Below are 22,579 nucleotides of genomic sequence, written 5' to 3' on the forward strand. Positions count from 1 at the left end.
TTACATGCTCACTTTCAGATCAGCTATATCACCATTCATTAACAGGATACTTGTACAACACATCGTCAACTCTAAGTACAATTTTAGTCAACTGCAAAATATTATTTTTGCATGTCGTTAAGCCAAACTTATACTTTGATCTGTTTCTTTGTATATTGAGTTTGAAGATTGCCTGTAAAGCCACAATTGGACAACAGTGCCACGTGTAATAAATTGAGTACTAATGAAAAAAACAGCCTAGGTAGAATACTTCAACATGTCCTTTGACAAACATGTGGCTGTGGTGGCCCCCCATGAGGAAAATGATACTAACTATTACTTAGATATGCTGAAGAGGAATTTCTTTAATGACAATATGGAGATGGATAGAAATCATAAGGAGAAAGAATAAATCATGATACCTTACACTTATTAGTATTTTATGAGTGTGTTGTCAGGGATTAAATTACAATTCTAAACTAACACAATGACTGCCCATGCCACACTGGGACACAACATGGAGCTTCATAATGTGTTGGTCATGGACTAGATTGATGGGGTTAAAGGGACCAAACTATGAGGTCGTCAATCCCTCCATCCTATATGCATCAAGTTGGGAAGAGCCCTCAGAGAGGAAGGATTCAGAAGACCAAACCTGATGAACTCGACTGTAACCAAGAATCAATAAAACCAAGAGACTGGCACAAGTAGAAGGGAGAGAGGGGTAAAAGGGTGAAGGTGGGCAAAGAGCTCTGCCCAGGAAGCAGCTGGAGGCCCCCAGGACGTGTTATGTGATGAAAGGCACACTCTCTGCATCTGAGCAGTGTTTCTACACCCTCCATTACCACAGGAAAACTAGCAACTTGGACAAGTTGATAAAATCTCAGGAAAGAGACTGATGGCAATGAAACAGTGCACAATGACATGTGTAAAAGAATAAAAAGAATTAAAGAGTTGGGAAGGGCAGGAGCCATGCTCGACTACCAACCAAGGGCAGCCACGGACCCTGGTTCGGAGCAGGCGGCTTACAAAGCCGAACAGCCCACCCTCAGAAAGAGGGGTAGAAACCACCTTCTTGGGTAAAACATAAAACCTGATTAGCGACTTTGGTGTCATCTGCTACCACCAAAGGCAAAGAATCAACAAGTTTAAGGTTTTACTGTAAGGTGGCAAATTAGGGCCAACATCAGATGTCATCACATCACAGTGGGATGGATCCTCAAATCGTGGTATGTCACCATGGGCCAATGTGAAGCTTACAGAACTGTAGATTCCCTGCAAGAAGGAAGAAGGGAAATCTGACATGATTTGCCGTCCTCTCTACTGCTCACAATTTGTTCGGAAAAACCAAGCACACCGAACCATGTTTCAAGCCTCCAACACCTGATGGCATAAAGTTGACTGAAGGTCCAGTTTTGTTATCTCCATCTCGAAAGACAGCAGCCGGTAGCAAACTCCCCCAATTGGTCAGCATGTTCATTCCCTGACCCAACATCCAGCTTGATGGAGGTCAGGAAGGAGATCCTGGACTGTCACAATGAGTGGGTCTCAAGGGTAGCATTGGTCGATAGCCTGAAGACTACTTCGGCAGTCATTACCGATTAAGAAAATCTGATCAGTGCAATAACAAACATAACTGAAAGCAGAATAATTGGCTACCAATTCAGTTGTGAATACACTGCACCTGTTCGGCAGGGAGCATAGTTCACAGCACCTTGCATGTGTGAAGGCAAAATCAATTCGTCCGTTTACCACAGAGCCATCAGTTATGAAATGAATCAAGGATAGCAAGGAACAGGTGGCAAAAAAACATGGAGTCAACAGAGTCTTTTGGTCCAAAGGGTGGGTTGAGACAGACCTGAGAAGGGAGTACACACCATGGGGGCACAGGCAGATTGCACCCTGATAAGAGGCAACTGTGAGGGTGTTGAAGTTTAGAGCAGAGACGTTGTAGGTGAACTGTGATCGTGCCTTCAGTCCTGGGCCACTGTAGTTTTATTTTGTTTTAGGGTGCAAAAATACTGGGGTCATATGCGCCCATGTCAAAATTACAGAACACAAAAACAGAGCGGAGTAAACTGGGGGGCATTTACCAAATAATGATAGCTAAAAAGGCAGTGCCCAATACACAACCATATTATAATGACTTCATTCTGGTAGGAGGGCCGAGACGCTGTCGTCCAAGCCGCTGGAAGAGGCTTAATAATCCTGAGCTTATTCCCTTGAAGGGAAGGCCAATGGCAATGCCAGAGGAACACCACCACCTGACGGTTGGGAACACAGAGATCTTTGGAGGTAATATAAGAACTAGTGGGCTGAGGCATGAGGACTGCAGCCTTGGCAGCAGCGTCAGCAACCTCGTTTCCTGTCAGGCCAACATGACCAGGAACTCATAAGAACAACACAGTGGCTCCATCAAGAGTGAGCAAGTGACGGTTTTCCTGAACCAGTTGCACTAAGGGATGGGCGGTGTACAGCACACACAGGCTTTAAAGGGCGCTGAGAAAGTCTGAGCAGAGGACACAATTAAAAAGTCTGTGTCGCTGGGTGTACTTCATACCCAATACAGGGCGAAGTGCTCTGCTGTAAATACTGAACAGTGTTCTGGAAGCCGACACCAAAAAGCATCAGCGCCAATGACGAAGGCACACACGACACCACGGTCAGTCCAAGAGCCGTCAGTGCACACAAAGGTACTAACGTGAAATTTCACGCGAAGGCTGTGAAACTGAAGGTGATAGAGCAAGGCTGAAGTAGTGTCCTTGGGAAGTGAATGAAGGCCGAGGTTAACAAAAGGGCCACTTCGCTAAACCAAGGTGGTGAAGCGCTCAAACCCCCCGGAAAAGTTGCAGGTAGTGTGAAGTTAAGCTGCTGAAGCAACCGCTGAAAGCGGACTTGATTCCAGGAGCTAACAGATAAGAGGGACCCGCTCTATCCTGGTGACCAAAGGAATCATCGAAGGAGGAGGCATAGATAGGATGGGTGGACATACATGGCAGATAAACGGCATGCATACCTGCTGAGGAGAAAGTCACGGCACTAGGACCCTGGTAGTTCAGCAGCTTCAGTATACAAACTGTCCACCAGGCTAGTGTAAAAGGCGCCAGTGGTCAAACGGATGCCAAAATGGTGGATAGTGTTGAGACGGTGTAAGAGGGATAGATGTGTAGACGCATAAACAAAGCACCCATAGTCAAGTTTTGAACGGACAAGGGACCGGTAAAAACGGAGGAGGGTGGTTCGATAGGCACCCCAGGAAGTACCATTGAGGACACGTAGGACATTGAGGGACCGTATACAAAGGGGTGCAGGTAAGTCACATGGGGGGACCAAGAGCGTTTCCTATTGAGCATGAGTCCCAGGATTTTCGTAGTTTCAATGAATAGAAGAGCAACAGGCCCAATATGTAAAGATGGAAAAAAAAAAAAAAAAAAAAAAAAAAAAAAAAAAAAAAAAAAAAAAAAAAAAAAAAAAAAAAAAAAAGAGAGAGAAGACAGTTTTATCAGTGGAGGAGTAAATACAATCAAGACATGGCTGAAGACACTGCTACGTTGATTGTGAAGATGATTGGCTTATTGCGAGAAAATCCCCCACGATTGCCAGCATCTCCGATGGTGCTCTCCTTCCAACTGGGGGCGCACCCACCTTAGGTGATTGTTCACACCTCATGTCACATCTTCCGAACACCTGACAAGAGGGACAAATCAGCAATTTGGGAGGTTGCAGCTCAGGCAATCATCCCTACTGGGCCTGGCCTGTACCAGGGGGTACGTGGGAACGCTACCTGTTGACCCGGGGCTGGGAATTGAGTGTTACCCAGTCACCTGTTACGCATCAGACACACGGTCTAGCCTTCAGGAATGCACAGGGGGGAAGAAGAAAAAGAGGAACCTCAAATGCCAAAGCGGATGAACGAGAGGAGAAGGGAAACAAAGAAAGGAAGAGGGAATAAAAAACAGTGGTAAGATTGTTCTTATGTCAGCGACAGACAATGTGGAACATTCCCAATAACACCCCAAACATGTTCCCCAAAGACAGGGGAAAAAGAATAGAAAGAGGATAAAGATGCAGCACGCAAGGAAAAAGATGCTGCATATGTAGGGGCTCTGTGATGGCCAAGCAGTGGCCACTGTTGTGTGAGGTGGATCTCCATATCAGGAAAAAAAAGGGCACAGTATTTCAAATACTCAGGGGAGCAGGAAGTGTGTATCACTCAGCAGCAGTTGTTGGCACCTGATCTGTACTGGAGAGTCCCAAGCCTCCACAAGTAGCCTGTTCACAGTTCTGATCCAAAAGCCACCTTTTGCAAGTTGGACTTCACAATGCTATACTGGGTCCAGCATCTGCAATGATGAAGGCAATAGCAAGCCACATGACAGACTCCCATAATCAAGACAGGACGGATCAGTGCTCTGTAAAGGCACATTAGAGTACAGCTGTTTGCATCTCAGCTTGTGTTGCTGAGACAGTGAAGAGTGTTGAGGTTTGACCAGCATATCTCCTTAAGTTGGCGAAGATGGGGAAGCCACATCAACCAGGCATTAAAGACTAGTCCCAGAAAGTGACAAACAGCAATAAGGTGTTGACGCTGGGCAAAAGCTGACTGGATAGTAGACTTCAGGCAGACCAAATACTCACCCTTAGAACAGCCATGATGAAAACTGTCTTGGGACAGGGCCAAATGACCCCAAGATTCAAGATACCAACACAGCCACTGGCTCATCATACATTTCAGCAACTTGCAGGGAACATCAGTGAGACTAATTGGGCCATAGCCGTCCATCTAAGGGGGTATCTACCTGGCTTCAGTAGCATCATGACACTTTCTCACCATTGAGATAGGAACTCACTCCCACTCCAGCAATGTTGGCAATCCACTGATATGTGTTTGAGCATTTGGCTGTGGAAGCAGTCTGGCCCTGGAGCCTTGTCAGGGCAAAGGGATAGGGCACTGAGGAATCACAGTCACTGAACAGAGCATTATATGGCTCCAAGTGATTTGTAGTGAAAGGTAAGCAAATTTGCTCCACCTGTTATTTGACAGCACAAAATGCTGGTTAATAATTCTCAGACGCACAGGCTCAAGCATAATGCAGAGAAAAATGTTCGGCAACAGCATTTGGGTCAGTGGGGAGACACCACGTACATCTGTGAGGGCTGATGTCTGTGGTGGCATCGAACATTTGCCTAAACCAGTGAAGAAATGGTACACAGTCCAATGATAGTAGCATACCATTTCCAGAAATGTTATTTCTATCATTTTAGGTGGTGGACCTGGGCATGGCACCATTTACAGGCAATGAGTTGCTCCATAGAATGGCTGGGGTTGTGCTCTGGATAGCCACATTGATACGTCCACATGGCAGCATGCTAAGGACAATGGCAGAGGCAAAAGCATCCCAGTTGAGAGTCCCATCTGGGTGGACGCCCAGGTGAGTGATGCTGAGGAAGAGACATGACAATCAGAAAGTGACCAGTGTCACACATGTCATCATTGAGTCTTCAAAGGATGGAAGGGGGGAGACCGGTGTGGCAAATGGAAAAGTGAAGGTCTGAATTTGACTCATATGCCAAGATGTATGGGGCACCGGTATTTAAGAGACAAAGAACGAGTGTTGTGAGCAGAGTTTCAATAGCTTTACTGTGGCCAGTGTTTGTAATTCCACCTATTAAGGGTTGTGAGCACTGAAGTCACCCAAAATGAGTAAGGATGGGAGGAACTGAGAAATTAGTGCAGATACCACGTTCTGAATCCTTCACCTTCGGGAGGGAGGCACACATGGCAGACATAAAATCCAGAGACATCCTCACACGAACAGCCACAGTCTCAAAAGTCATATCGTATGACACACAATCACTGTAGACAAAGTCAAGGTGCAAATACCACCTGATGCTCTGTCATAGTCAGCTAGAGTCTTAAAATAGCCCCAGTAGCCGCAGATGATAGGGATTTGCAGTGCTGGGAAACAAGTTTCCTGGAGACAATGCAGAAAGCACAGGTTAACCAGGTGATGGAAAAAACACTACAGTTCCATTTAACAGCATCCAGCGAGAACGTGAAGGAAGCAAGTAGCCATGTCATACACCAGGCTCATCTGCTGCCACTGGTTGTGAGAATAAGGCATACACACAAATTCTGAGGTAGGTTGTGTGTGAAAGGAGTCAGCACCACAGTGGCCACCAGGAACTCCGCCTCTGGTACACAGTTGGTATATGCGGGATCTGGTGGGATGGTAACCACCAGAACCACCTCCATCTTGGAGGTCGTCTTTTTGTCACTCTTCTTTTTGGATGTTTTTCAATGTTTGTGAAGGCCTATCTGCCCTAATTCCAGGGCAGAGGAAGAATGTGAATCCCTATGACCAGCAACCTGTGGCTCCTTCATCCAATGGATGGTATTCTGTTGCAGATCAGCAGAATCCTCGGAGGGAAGTGACATGAGGGACCCATTCCAGGTGAAAGACACCAGAGGAAGGTGTTGCTCCTCTGGCTGTGGATTGAGGATCGATGTTCCCAGTCAGTGGGGAGGGCACACTCCCAAAGTGGGTATGGGGGAAACTGTAGGAGGGAGCACCCCAACCACCAGGGAAGATGGCATAGTTAAGCGGCCCGGAGGGCTTGACACAGAAGGCATGAAGGGGGAATGTACTGCTTTTACAACGGATGACATCATCATAGACATAGGAAACGTCATCATCACACGAACAGGACACAAACAATAATATTTCTGCTTGGCCTCTTGCTATGACTGTCAGACAAAAGTCTTGAATTCTTGGATCTTCCTTTCGTTTTGGAAGATAGTGCACCTTGTTGAACAGGGAGAAAGGTACTTGTCGCAGTTGACACAAATGGGGAAATGCATAAAGAGCATTCATAAGCAACTGAAATCCACAATTGCTACAGGTGGACATGTCATTTAAGCTCTCAGGTTTTCAAATCTCATTCGATGCATTCCCCAACAGCCAGTCTTTCCTTCTCATCCCGTACGGTAAGCCTCTGACCCATGGTTCTGGGTGGCTTTCCTGAATTTTATCCCTTTTCCTAGACCTCTCCAGTCCTTTTTCCTTCAACCCTCTTCCTTTTCCTTCAACTCTTCTGCCTGAAGGAACCACTGGCTCTGAAAGCTTGCCAATTACAACCATCTTAAATGTGTGTTCTGCCACCGCTTGGTGAGCAGATGTTTTATCTGTCCAATTGAATAAAATACCTCATGTTGTATTTGTGTTTGTTTTTTTAATGCTTGGTGGTGTCACTTAATGGTGTATGGGCACATATAAAAGTATGTTTGCCTTTTATTTTGCTCAACAGTACAACATAATCAAACTTGATCAAAATTGAAGTGTATCCCTCAAGTAGGTTTACTTGTAGGTATTGTGGGGAATATGTCTCCCCTTGTCTCTTAGCCCTATGTTCCTCCACAGTGTAGCCAGGATAGGAAACATTGTGGGGTCACATTTATTTATTTACACAACTAGTTTCATAGGAGCAAACTGATGAGCAAATCTTCAAGGTCATAGAACATGAAATTACAACATAAAAGTAATAACAGATAAAATAAAAAGCTTATGAACCCAAAAAAAGTCAAACCCTAAGTTTAAGTAAATGCAATCAAAAATATAACATAAGAACCAGCTTAATTTTTCTAGAAACTCTTCAACAGAATAGAAGGAGTGATGCATGAGGAAACTCTTCAGTTTCAATTTAAAAGCACATGGATTACTGCTAAGATTTTTGAATTCTTCTGGTAGCTTATTGAAAATGGATGCAGCAATATACTGCATATCTTTCTACACAAGAGTTCAGAAAGTGCGATCCAAATCCAGATTGGATGCCTGCCGAATATTAACTGAGTAAAAGATGCTAATTCTTGAGAATAAGTTGATACTGTTGACAAAAAATGACAGTAAAGAATAAATATATTGAGAGGGCAATATAAAAATACCCACACTAATAAATAGGGGTCGACAAGTGGTTCGAGAAATAACACCACTTATTGCCCAAACAGCCTGTTTCTGAGTCAAAAATATCTGTTTAGAATGGGAAGAGTTACCCCAAAATGTAATACCGTATGACATAAGCAAATGAAAATAAGCAAAGTAGACTAATTTTCATGTCGAACGATCGCTTACTTCAATTACTGTCCAAATAGTAGAAATGGCAACATTAAGTGTTTGAAAAAGATCCTGAACGTCTGCTTTCCACGACAGTCTACTATCTATCTGTACACCTACAAATTTGAACTGCTCAGTTTCACTAATCAAATGCCCATTCTGTGAAATTAAAATGTGTGCAGTGTAGTAATCCTTTCCTTCTGAAGAGACTGTTGGGGCTACGCAGCCATCAGCATAAGAAAGTTTTAGCCACCTCATTTATGAATCATATGAGTTAGTGCCAGTGTAGTGGCTCTTCCCATGGTCATCACACCACCAGACCTACAGCTACCTGGCCAGGTAACCACTGCCTGTGTCCCAGCCATGGCAGGCACATACTCCCTAACATACGCAGAGAGTTTTCACTGCAGGCACCAATAGTGCAATAGTGATCCCTGCATGGGCAGGGAAATATCATCGCACAGGTACTTGACGATCTCTCCCCCCCCCCCCCCCCCCCCCTTCCCGAAGGAATGGCTAATATGTTGGGTTTTGCCAGAAAGGAATGATGAAAAGATAGAAAGGTGGAATGTACACCGTGTTGGGCGACATTCCCCACACTTCTGTAAAATTTGCAAGATGTATGGTAGTTCAAATCCAACGATGGGCACCATGCAGTGAAGGATGAAAAGATGTATGAAGTGTCAGTGGGTGGGAGGGGGGACCCAAAAGCCAAATTCAAATAGGGTCGGCACCAATGAGACCAACCTGTGGACATGCAGAGGGGAAAAAAGAATAGTAAAAGGTCGGACTTGCAGCACAGAAATGGAAGTAGCACTGCAAAGGGCCAGAGCTGTGTGTTGGCCTAGCTTGTACTCTCGCAAGAGACTTTGGGGGCTAAAGGGGGGGGGGGGAGGGGGGGGGGGGGTAGGTCATCATTAAATATATAACAGGCATTTAAGATATTTTACGTTTACGAATTATCACAGGCACACAAATATTTTTGAGCACTTGGCAACATAGAATGGCACGCCAATGTGTTAACCAGGAAACATTGGTGCAAGTACTTTATTTAATTTGTTGAGTAAAACATTTAGAAAGATTAATCAGTATTATCAGGTAGAAAAAATAATACCTAGGTCACTTTTAATAGCCTGTATGCGACAGGCAGGAGAGAAACAGAATAAAATAGACTGAAGTTGCACAATCTGTTCAGCAGAACATTGATACCGTTCTTTATATGAAATTATCTGATGGTAACTGTAGATTCACCTTTTCTTTAGTCTTGTTTCAATGTTGCTTTCTGACTGAAGATACTTCCTTTGTCTCGTACTGAGCTACACACACACACACACACACACACACACACACACACACACACACACACACACACAACCACCAGGAGGGGGTAAATGCTATCCTAGTTTACAACAGATATGTATGAACTTACTTGTAACAGTGTTGTTGCTTGCTGTGAGGGCTGTCAGTGTATTCACATCCCATAAGAAAATAGCCCTATCTAGGCCAGCTGATGCAACTTGCTCTCTGTCCTTGGCATACGCCAGAGCTTTCACATAATCTTTATGAGTGCGCAAGGTGGACATGCAAAATCCTTTGTGTGCATTCCAGACCTTTACTGTGGTGTCTGAGCTTGCTGAAATCACTGAAAAAACAAATTTTTGTTAGAGAGAGAGTAAAAGTGGAAAGTAAGAAATTTCATAGTAGTGTAATAAAATTAAAAATTGAAAAATTTGGAAGCGATTAGCAATATTGAGTGAGTAAATTTTCACGGACAACATATCTACTTCTACACAGATACTCCACGAGCCACTGTACGGTGCGTGGTGGAGGGTATCCTCAACCACAGCTTGTTATTTCCCCTCCTGTTCCACTCACAAATAGAGCAAGGGAAAAACAACTGTCTGTGCGCCTCCATATGAGCCCTAATTTCTTGTATCTTATCTTTGTGGTCCTTACATGCTATGTACGTTGGCAATAGTAGTATCATTCAGCAGTCAGCTTCAAATGCCTGTTCTCTAAATTTTCTCAATAGTGTTTCGCAAAATGAACATCACCTTCCCTTCAGGTATTCCCATTTGAGTTCCCAAAGCATTTCCGTAACACTTATGTGTAGTTCAAACCTAATAGTAACATATCTAGCAGCCTGCCTCTGAATTCCTTTAATGAATTTCTTCAATCCAACGTGGTATGGATCCCAAACTGTCGAGCAGTACTCAAGAATAGGTCACAACAGCTGTGGCAAAACAAGCACTGTATCATTTGAGAGATACAGAGGCAAGCGAGTAAGCCGGGACTTACCCCAGTTCATTACTACTAGCGCCACGTCATCATGAAGCACCCGTGCATAGCATACAGAGTACTGCGCAATAATTTAAGAATGAAATTAAAGTAGCTTTACCAAACTTTGTCAACATATGCTTCAGTACATTAATGTTTAAACTGCTACATCTCAGAGTGATCAGATGAATAAGTTTCACTAAATACATTGTTTTTTACAAAAAAAACAACAACAAGTGGTGCTGAATAATAAAGCTAGAAAGCCAAAAATTTTTCAGAGTGTGCAAACATATGTCAAAATCAACTGCTACAAATCTCAACTTGATCGGAGCTGTATATTAAAAGTAATCCATCGCTCAAAACAGCGTCTTACATGTGGTCTCCTTTGCAAGTGAATCACACTTTCCTAAAATTCTCCCAATAAACCGAACTCAAACATTTGATTCACTGCCACAGTTCTCACACACTTGTTCCAACTCATATCCCTTTGCAATGTTACACCCATATGTTTAAATGACTTGACAGTGTCAAGCATGACACTAGTAATATTGTATCTGAATATTACAGGTTTGTTATTCCTACTCACCTGCATTAACTTCCATTCTTCGACATTTAGAGCTAGCTGCCATTCATCATAACAACTAGACATTTTGTGTAAGTAATCTTTTACCCTCCTACAGTCACTCAACTTCTGCCCTTCCCGTACAGCACAGCATCATCAGCAAACAGCCACGGATTGCTGCTCACACTGTCCGCCAGATGATTTATGTATAAACAAAATAACAATGATCCTGTCACACTTCCCTGTCTCTGATGAACACTCGGCGTCGAGATCAATGTACTGGATTCTGTTATTTATGAATTCTTCAACCCCTTCACATATCTGGGAATCTGTTGTGTATACTCATACCTTTGTTAACAGTCTGCGGTGGAGCATCATATCAAATGCTTTCTGGAAATCTAGAAATATGGAATCTGCTTCTTGCCCTTCATCCTTAGTTCTCAGTATATCATGTGAGAAAATGGCAAGCTGAGTTTTGCACAAGCAATGCTGTCTAAAACCATGCTGATTCGTGGACACAAGCTTATTAGTCTCAAAAAAGTTTATTATATCTGAACTGAAAATATGTTCAAGGATTCTGCAGCAAACAAATGTTAAGGATATTGGTCTGTAATTTTGTGGGTCTGTTCTTTTACCTTTCTTATATACTGGAGTCACCTGGGACTTTTTTCTGGGCGAGAGACTCACGATGAATGTCAGCTAGGTAAGTAGCCAATGCCATAGACTACTCTTTGTAAAATCAAACAGATTCCACAGATTCCATCCGGACCAGGTGATTTATTTGTTTTCAAAATCTTTCAGTTGTGTCTCTATGCCACATATGCTTATTTCTATGTCGTCCATGCAGGAGTCTGTTCGATGGTCAAATGATGGCATGCTTATACGGTACCCCTGTGTAAATCATTTCTTCAATGTGAAATGTAAAACTTTGGCTTTCGTTTTGCAATCTTCAACTGCTGCACCAGACTGGTCACAAAGGGATGAATGGAAGCCCCAGACCCACTAAAACATATTTTTCTCAAGTTCTCTGCCAGATACACTCCTGGAAATTGAAATAAGAACACCGTGAATTCATTGTCCCAGGAAGGGGAAACTTTATTGACACATTCCTGGGGTCAGATACATCACATGATCACACTGACAGAAACACAGGCACATAGACACAGGCAACAGAGCATGCACAATGTCGGCACTAGTACAGTGTATATCCACCTTTCGCAGCAATGCAGGCTGCTATTCTCCCATGGAGACGATCGTAGAGATGCTGGATGTAGTCCTGTGGAACGGCTTGCCATGCCATTTCCACCTGGCGCCTCAGTTGGACCAGCGTTCGTGCTGGACGTGCAGACCGCGTGAGACGACGCTTCATCCAGTCCCAAACATGCTCAATGGGGGACAGATCCGGAGATCTTGCTGGCCAGGGTAGTTGACTTACACCTTCTAGAGCACGTTGGGTGGCACGGGATACATGCGGACGTGCATTGTCCTGTTGGAACAGCAAGTTCCCTTGCCGGTCTAGGAATGGTAGAACGATGGGTTCGATGACGGTTTGGATGTACCGTGCACTATTCAGTGTCCCCTCGACGATCACCAGTGGTGTACGGCCAGTGTAGGAGATCGCTCCCCACACCATGATGCCGGGTGTTGGCCCTGTGTGCCTCGGTCGTATGCAGTCCTGATTGTGGCGCTCACCTGCACGGCGCCAAACACGCATACGACCATCATTGGCACCAAGGCAGAAGCGACTCTCATCGCTGAAGACGATACGTCTCCATTCGTCCCTCCATTCACGCCTGTCGCGACACCACTGGAGGCGGGCTGCACGACGTTGGGGCGTGAGCGGAAGACGGCCTAGCGGTGTGCGGGACCGTAGCCCAGCTTCATGGAGACGGTTGCGAATGGTCCTCGCCGATACCCCAGGAGCAACAGTGTCCCTAGTTTGCTGGGAAGTGGTGGTGCGGTCCCCTACGGCACTGCGTAGGATCCTACGGTCTTGGCGTGCATCCGTGCGTCGCTGCGGTCCGGTCCCAGGTCGACGGGCACGTGCACCTTCCGCCGACCACTGGCGACAACATCGATGTACTGTGGAGACCTCACGCCCCACGTGTTGAGCAATTCGGCGGTACGTCCACCCGGCCTCTCGCATGCCCACCATACGCCCTCGCTCAAAGTCCGTCAGCTGCACATACGGTTCACGTCCACGCTGTCGCGGCATGCTACCAGTGTTAAAGACTGCGATGGAGCTCCGTATGCCACGGCAAATTGGCTGACACTGACGGCGGCGGTGCACAAATGCTGCGCAGCTAGTGCCATTCGACGGCCAACACCGCGGTTCCTGGTGTGTCCGCTGTGCCGTGCGTGTGATCATTGCTTGTACAGCCCTCTCGCAGTGTCCGGAGCAAGTATGGTGGGTCTGACACACCGGTGTCAATGTGTTCTTTTTTCCATTCCCAGGAGTGTATTTTGCTAAGATGTGACAGTCGTAGTTATTGTATGCTTTGAGCATAGATCTTTTCGCAGACCCACAAATCTCTACTAACCTTCACTTGTCGTCATTTGTGCATCCGCTTTTGAACCTAGAGGGCAGCACCTTCCAAATTTCGTTATTAAACCATGGTGGGTATTTACCATCCTTTATCCACCTACTAGGTGTATAACTCTCCAGGCTGTGATTTACAATCTGCTAAAACTTTTCCCAGAATTCCTCTACATCCGTCCTAATGGAACTAAGTGAGATGTTAGTAACTGCTGATCTTCTCTATCTAGCAGAAACACTTTCATAGCCTTCTTAATTTAACTTTCATGTTAAAGTTCTGTCCAGAGTGCCTCCCAGGTATTTTGGGCTTTCGTTGAATGTGACTGTGCCAAGAGGGCCGAACTGTGGACTAATCTTTGCTGATGAAAGGCGATTAGATAGGTGGAACAGGCTTACCTTGGTTTTAGAAACATTTGGTTACAGTCACCGTGTCTCAAAATACTCAAAGTTTAGTAAGGCTGTTCGTTAGGTGTTCTTCACATTCAGAAAGGTCTTCACTATGATATGAAATTGCCAGGTCATCTGCATATTGAAATTGCGGCTGGTCAGCTGTGTAGAGGTTGAACAACACTGGAGCAAGAACAGAGCCCTGAAGTAATCCGTCATTGAGTACATGCCATCTGATTTTCTCTTCTCCTTGATGTACTTTAAACCGCCTTCTGCTTAACATGTTACTTAAGAGGTTGCCTAGAGTTTTGCAAGGTATTGCTCTAAAAAATTTCAATAATAGGCCCTCGCGCCACACCGTGTCATAAGCTGCTGACAGGACAATGAACACTACTCTAGTTTTAAGTTTCTTTTGGTATCCATATTCTATGTGAGTAGTCAAGGAGAGCACTTGTTCACAGCAGCTTCTATAAGGTCTGAAGCCAGCTTGTTCAGGTGGTATCATAGCATTAATTTGATCTTGGATTCGGTTTAGAATCATTCTTTCCAATAGCTTGTAAGCACAGCTACGTAGAGATATTGGGCAGAAGTGTTCTGCAGCTGTTCCCTCTTTCCCTGGCTTTTTGATACCGATAATTTTTGCTCTTTTAAATTTTTTGGGTAATGTCGCTGTGCAAAGAATTTCGTTAAAAAGGCAAACTAGACAATTTCGCATTACCGGTCCACTGTGCACCAAAAATTCAGGGTAAAGCCCATCTGCACCTGCAGCTTTTCTACATTTTGTATGCTTAAGGGCTGTCTCCAGTTCAGTGATTGTAAATGGAGAAGAGAATTCTGGGTTATGTTTCAGAGATTTCTTGACTTCCGTCAGCTCTGTCTTTACTTGCCGAAGATTTGCTTTATCTGTTGGGACCTTGGAAACTTTCACTAAGTGACTGGCGATTGAGTTGCATGAGACCGTTGAGTTTTCTTTGTTGTGGGAAGGGTCTTTGTGAATCAGCATCCAAGCTTTCCTACTGGAGTGTGTGAAATCGAGGTCCTGGTGAGTGTTCCTCAGAACACCTAAAATTACTGCCTAGCCTAAAAAAATCCTCATGTGCCTCCAGTATTACTCTGACATCCGAGTACCTACTTCCTTTGTATAGTGCACCCCTGAGTCCTACAAATCCCCACACAATAATGCAAGTCTAGAAATCTGCAGCCAAGACCGTCACAGAGTCGACGAAGTCGTTGGTTGAGACCCTCCATTTGGCTCTAAACTGAAGGACTGTTATCAACTCTGGGAATGATGCTGCACATTTCACACTCTGCTTGCACTCCGCATGTGAGGCCAGCAGTTTTCCCCACCTCCGCGAGCCGCCTTTACGAACTGAGGATAGTATCAGAACCCAAGTGTCATCAGTGCCAATGTGAGCCACAACTTGCAGATGACTGCACATGGCACGCTCAATAGCCAAGGCTGCCTCCATGTCTTGGATGAAGCCCCCCAGCAGACACACTAAGTGCGCATTGGCTTCCTTTCCAGCCCTGAATGCTATCTGCGTAAGGGGTTCCATAACGCACCTAACATTGGAGCTCCCAATAACCAATAAACCCCTATCCCGTGTGCTCTGCTCGGACCCTGCTGAAGGAGCAACCACTTGTCCACTCACATGGCGAATGGGCAAGGCCAAGCGGCCAGTCTCCACATTGGCCCTCCCTCCTGGAGTGACACGATTGCATTACCGTCCACTTCGGGTGCACTAGGAGGTGCCTCAGAAGCACAGCCTGTGGACAAAACAAGTGACATCTGAGGTGTCCCATGCAACGTACCAGATTTTCCACCACTACTACATCCCAAGGCAGCAGCCTGAAGGTGACTGACCATAGCCAACAACACGTTCAGCTGTTCGCAAACTGCGACCAGCTCCTCCTGTGCCTGTGCACAGCAACCACACATCCTGTCCATCCCATCAAGACTAACTGAAGAAGCTAACTATAAATTCAGACAATCCTAGAGATGCGACTTGCTACATTCCTGATAAGTCAGTTACCAATGGATGCTGACGCATTAAAGAACTACTTAGCTGGCTGTTCAGTGAGCAATTACTGCACTGCAGAATGAATGAATTTATACATACAAAAATGCGATATTAAATCTCTTAAACAGAAAAACAAACATAAAATTTCATAAATATACTACATGGAAAACAGAGAAAAGGCTAATACACAAAAGAATAACACTCATTATGACAGTTAGTTCTGATGATAACATGTATTTTAACAAAGAGGCCTTCTAAAAACAAATTATTTATGTATCGAATAACAGCCTGTGAAAAGTATTTTGGTTATTTATTTTTCAACAAGTCACCTTTTAAACTAGTAAGCTTTTCCCAATACCTCATTCAGTTTTAAATCCATGCATAAAACAGGACTTGTAACCTAACTGCTGTAGTTAACAACACAATTTATTTGTACAACACTCAAAAATAAAAGATACTGCGTTACAAGCCTGCAATCATAACAATGTCTGACACTACAAGGTAATCAGTCCCTTCTATCTTGAACAAGAAAGTCAACAAAACTACACACCAAAGACAACCAGTACGTGAAATCCAAGGAAAGAAAACCCAATGTCTACAAAAGGTCACAAAAGGTCAACAAAGATACGATAAAGAAACAAGGAAGAAGAAAGGGAGTGTGTGTGTGTGTGTGTGTGTGTGTGTGTGTGTGTGTGTGTGTGAGAAAAGACTAGTGACATGGACCGGGCGGGAGAAGCACAGAAAACAGAGGAAGACCACCAAGTCAAACACTGCATGTGAGAGGGGGGGAGAGAAGAGCAAAAGAATGGGTAGGGCTAAGGCTGGGACAGATCACCAAGTCAGACAGCCACTGCCCATTCATGGATTCAACAGGGCATCCTGTCAACCCTTCAATGGGCCGACAAGGCTGATTTGCCCTGCCCTTAGAGTGAATGGTAAAACCCTGTTCAAGAATAAATCATAAAACTAGGTCAATCATTGAGGTGTTGTCCCCTAACACCATGGGTAGTGAGCCAGGAAAATTAAGAGTCCGTCATAGGACGGCTAGGTTATGACAGTCCAACAAAATGGGCACCATGTTGAAAGTGGGGCAGATCCTCGTGGCAGAGGAGATGATCACGAGTCAGTCAAGTACGGATGATATGGAGCTGGCAAAGGATGATGGAGTCCTTGTAAGAGGTCTGCATTGAGGAACTCAACAAATTCGTGGTCTCCTTTATCACCAGCAGTTTGTTCAGCAAAGTCAGATTACCCATTTCATATTCCAAATCCTCACAAATTGACAGCATAATACCGATCCAAGGTATGATTCCAGGCTACCAATCTCAAGAATCGGCTTGCCAATAGCCAATTTGGTCAGCCTGTCAGCGAGTCCATTCCCTGGGATTACAACATGACCCCAGGGTCTAGACACAGACCACTGAGTGTCCACATTGTTCGAGAGCAAAAAGGGAATCCTAGATAGTCAGAATCAAGCAGCGGTAAGGGTAACACTGGTCAAGAGTTTGTAAACTACTCAAAGAGCCACTACAAATGAGGAAGGACCACAGTACAGGAATGGATATACTCAAGAGCATGAGAGATGGCTACAACTCCACAGTGAAAACACTGCAACCATTTAGCAAGGAGAGTAGTTCACTACATCCCACATGAACGTAAGTGAATCCACTGTGGCCACCAACCACCAAGCCATAAGTATAGACCACTTTTGAACCCCGAAACACACTGAAAATGGAAAAGAATTAGCAGCACAGGGCCTCAGAATGCGATTAGTCTTTCGGACCTTGTCATATGTCAAGACAGAACTGTGGATTAGGGATGCACCACAGTGTGTGTGAGCAGGCTGGGAGAGGAGGTAATAGATGGGTAAGCTGGAGTTCAGAAAAAAAGGGACCAAATCCAGTTGGCAATCTTAACCCCAAACCTGGGCCACCAATGCGGGAGGTGAATCTCCTTACCTGGAAAGAGGAGACGACAGTTTGGATGCTCCAGGGAGCAACGCATGCATAGAGCATAAATGATCACCTGTTACTGATGCAGAACCTGCAATGGTGGAACCCCTGCCCCTGCTAGAAAGTAGATCATGGAGCTAGTCTGCAAGGCATCAGTTGCCAGTCATACCTACAATGGTGTGTCAGATCCAGCATCTGTAACATTGCGGAAGATGCTGAGCCCCGTAACATAGACAAGACTGGGCGTACCAGGGTAGAGCAGTCCACGTCCCAGTTGGTGTTGCTGAGGCATCAAAGAGCATTGAAGTGCAACGAACATGTCCACCTTAGTTGAGAAAGACTGGGGAGCCATGTCACCACGGCATCAAAGATCAATCCCAAAAAATGGTGCAAGTCCATAAAACAGAGGGATTTGCCATCAAGGCACAGATAAAAATGGGGATGTACCGTATAGCGAAAACAGAAATGCACAATACAGGTATTGGTAGCAGAAAAATGGAAGCCATGAATGAGAGCCCATGACTGTGCTCAATGTACTACTCCCTACAGATTGCATTCAGCAATGCTCATCACAGATGAACAAAAATAAATGCAAAAATCATAAGCATTAAAAGACAGGGATACCATAGGCCTTGCAGCCTCCACGAGCCCATTGAAAAGCACTAAAGAGAGAGAAGAGAGAAGAGAGAGAGAGAGAGAGAGAGAGAGAGAGAGAGAGAGAGAGAGATATAGACAATCGAAACAGAACCTTGTGGAACCCCATTCTCCTGCAGATGAAATGTGCTATGAGAGACGCCAACCTGTAACTGAAAACTGGGACATGAAAATAAGTTCTGGATAACGGGCCACGGAGGCCCCGTTCACTTACGGTGGCAAGGATGTGGTGCACCATGTGCTATAGGCAGATCGAAAAAGACTGCAACAAGGTGTTGACACCGGGCAAAAGGCCTTCAGATAGCAGACTTCAGTGGGACTAAACCATCTGCAATATAGCAGCCTCAGTGAAAACCACCCTGGGTCGAAGCTAACAACACTTTCTTGCCACTCTAAAGGGAATTTGGCCTCACTCCAGAGATGGTTAAAAAGGCAAGTATGACACTGGTCGTTCACCAATTAGTGTTGAAGCAGTTGGTTGTGAACTGGTCCAGTCAAGGAGCCATGTCGGGTCAGATAGCAAGGGCGCTGGCCTAATACCACTCGCTAAGCGGCGTACTGTAAGGCTCCATGTGCGGAGAACGAAAGATAAAAGGCATTGTTCCAGGTGGTGTTTGAAATGACAGAACACAGTTGGATAGTGGACCAATGCTAAGGTCTGGACGAAATATCAAGCAAAATGTACAGTGATGGAGTCTAGCTGGTGAGGATAACACCTTTCAGGGGAATTCCTAGGACACCTGTAGGAGGACAGCGGCCAAAACGGGGCCTGATTTTGTCCATACCTGTGAAGAGGAAGTATGTGGCCCTCTGGCAGCAGCGTATTGTTCCCAACAAATCTTTTTCTGGCCCAAGCATGAAGCAGTTTACAGGCCAGGTGGTCAAGAGATGGATGTCATTTGTAGTGATGGAGCACATGAGGCCAGTCTTTAATAGCTGTAGCAATTTTGGGGATCCACAAAGGGACAGTCTTCCACTGGAAAGAATACAAGGAAGAAGAAATCTCCAAAGCAGCTGCCAACATAATACCACCCGGCAAACTCTGTGATGACGATGATGGTGATGATCAGTTTGGGAAGGAGCGCTCAACTGAGTGGTCATCAGCACCCGTACAAAGTCCCAATTTTTACATAGTTCAATCTAGCCACTGTCACAAAAGATGAAGGTGGTGGTGATGAAATGATGATGAGAGCACAAATGCCCAGACCTGGGCAGAGAAAATCTCCAACCTGGCTGGGAATTGAACCCAGGACCCCGTGATCCACAGGCAAAAATGCTAGCCACTAGACCACGGGCTGTGGATGTCAAACTCTGTATGGACTCATCAATGCTGTCATGTGATGGAACACGGAAAATGATTGCTGTCACACAAATTGTCATAAACTCCCCACTGAATGGAGGGAAAGAATCCAATGCTACAGATAGAAAGTTCAATAGCCAAGACTGTGCCATATGCCACACTAACTATATGGGGACTTCAGTGTTGAAGACGCAGAGATCAAGCATGCTGGCAGATCTTCGACCATCCTGCCCAGGTCAGTCGCCACAGCACCACCCCACAGAGGGTTATGGGTGTTAAAATACACAAGGAGAAAAAGGGGGGAGGGAGCTGTCAAAGGAGGGCAAGAAGAGCAGGAAGCATAGGAGGTCGGTCTATGGGGGAGGAGATAAAAATTGGATATTGTTACTGCAGAGTCTAAATGGAAGGCGGTGGAAGCAGATCGTTGATGCAGCGCGTGGTCTACAAGGCCTGTGATTGTTGAGGAGAGAGAGAGAGAGAAAGAGAGAGAGAGAGAGAGAGAGAGAGAGAGAGAGTCTAAATGGAGCCTAGCCGTCATTGCTTCCAGTGCAGTATGAAGAGGAACACCGGAACTAATAATGACCATGTGGACCAATGTACAGACGCTAACAGAGGCTCACAAAAGACCAACTCATTTCCAGCAGAAAGCTTGGAAACCATGGAGAGTCACCCAGTTAGTATCCACAAAACGAGATTACATCGGTACAACAAAAGCTACAGAGTAGAGAGAAAGAAGAGACAATTCCAGAAGATGACGACAGTAACCATTACAGTTCCATCGGAGGAGAGTGGTACAAGAGGCTGGAGTGCCAAGTCAGTGTCTTTCACCAGTGAGGATAGACTGACATCCATGAATGTAAGATCAGACCCTGATGGACAGGGAGAGGGCAACACACCCTGGGATGTCAGGGATGGAGGTGGGGGCTCATACCGAGACTTACTCCTCATCTCATCTCCTCCTCCTCCTCCTCTGGATGGCAAGAAAGGTGTGGTTGGTAAGAGAGCAAGTCACAGCAGCATCAGAATCCAAAAGAGAACGAGTGTCATTGAGATCCACAGAGCATGGGTCCTCTGTCCTGAGTCACAGTAACAAACTTTCTGCCTTGAAAACGGCGGGGAGGAGAGATGCCTATGGCATGGAAAGAAGTGTGGGATGGAAGGAGGGGGGAGAGGAACCTGCATCAGAGATGCATGGGATGGAGTTCTCCCCTAAATGGCTCACTCTACAGAAACAGTATTCGGAGAGGTTGAAATAAAAAAGGGAGACTGGAAATGTGAGGAAAAAAATAAAACAGCTGAGATGAGGGAGTAGTTGGCTCATCATAAAGGGAAACACTGAAGGAGAAAGGGGGGCAGGAGGGTGAGGAGCTAGAATGGGGAAGGGAATGCAGCCCTGGAGATAAGAAAGGCTGCAATAGCTTGGAGCTTCATGTGCACCACACGGGCACCCACAAAAGAGCTGTGGTCCCCCTGAGGCGAATAATGTCTGGTCAACTGCTGCATATCCTGGTCAACTGCAAAATCAGCCAGAGTGCAACTATGGATAAACTGAGCCTATAGTCTCTCCTTGTTAACCTCATTTCTTTATACCCCCGGAGGAGCTGCAAGATCTCACCACCCGATGATGTGGTGCTGCTCCAAAGCGAAAATTTCCTCATGGTGTACATAGGGAGATTCTCTCTTCTATACTGGCAGCCATTATGCTGCTGGCTACAGCACGAAACTCACTAAAATATGCCCCTGTCTCCATGTAACTAACTCATTTGAGAACAATTTTTTTATGAACAAGATGGAATTGCAGGTTGCCAGGTTGGATAAATATGGATGATGTAGCAGCCCTTTTTTTTTTTTTTTTTCCAATCGTATTGACCAACTAGGATCACATTAACAACTTCAGTTCCTCTTCTTCCTTTGTTGTTGTTTACTATTTTTCCAGTATTCCCTCATTTTCTCCCCATGAAGTCTCTTCCTTTCTTCTGTCCACGTTGTTCCCGATTTTTTATTTCTTCTGCTTTGAAAGCCTTCCAAATTTTGTATTTAAAATGGTTTCTTTCTGCTATTTCTGATTCTTTGATGTTGTTTCTTTCAAGATCTTTTCTTACTTCTGTAACGCATGCTATTGTCGAATTCTTCTTCCAGAAATATAGGGGTATTTGTTTTGTTAGTCTATTTCCATCCATTCGGTAGAGATGTCCAAAAAAGGTTAATCTTCGTTTGGCCATTACTTCAGATATTTTCTCTATATTTTTGTAGATCTCCTCATTACTTCTTATTTTCCAACCATCTGCAGTTTTCATTGCACCCATTATTTTTCTAATAATCCTTCTTTCCAGTACCTCTAGTTTGTCCATCTTATATTTCATCACTAGGCATTCAGATCCATATAAAGTAGCAGCCATTATAAAACAATTAATTCAATTTTATAGTGACAACTCCAAATGAATAAGCTGGTGCACTGTTATTGTGAAAGAGGCACTTCTTCTTTACCAAACGGACTCATGTTCCTCCAGTTTCTTGTCTAAGCAGGTCTTCATGTGACTGTAGAACTTCTCAGTGAATCAGGACTCCTGGAAGACCTAAACTCTGGAGCTGTCTTTGATTCCTGTTTACAAGAAGGTTTGGCGAGATGGACCCATGCTGAAGCTGAAGAAAACAATTTCACGTTCAAAACTTACCAGGTGCATTTAGAACATAAGAAATCAATACTTCAGAGTCATTATAGCAAACAAATGTTAGTAAGTCATTCTGTATTAAAAATGGGCTACTGCAAGGATCAGTATTAGTTCTTCTTCTATTTAAC

At 44.8% G+C, this 22,579-nt stretch overlaps 1 protein-coding gene across 2 annotated transcripts in view; it reads right to left on the reverse strand.

Moving 5' to 3' along the window:
* The window catches only part of LOC124622324 (WD repeat-containing protein 48), a 161,549-nt gene that overhangs the window by 104,431 nt on the left and 34,539 nt on the right, over window positions 1-22,579 (reverse strand). For both annotated transcript variants that reach the window (XM_047147999.1, XM_047148000.1), the window contains exon 3: window positions 9,520-9,732. In XM_047147999.1, the coding sequence (XP_047003955.1) occupies window positions 9,520-9,732 (213 nt within the window). The remainder of the gene's footprint in view (window positions 1-9,519; window positions 9,733-22,579) is intronic.

The sequence above is a fragment of the Schistocerca americana genome, chromosome 7 (genome assembly GCF_021461395.2).
Source record: "Schistocerca americana isolate TAMUIC-IGC-003095 chromosome 7, iqSchAmer2.1, whole genome shotgun sequence".
Classification (NCBI taxonomy): Eukaryota; Metazoa; Arthropoda; class Insecta; order Orthoptera; family Acrididae; genus Schistocerca; species Schistocerca americana.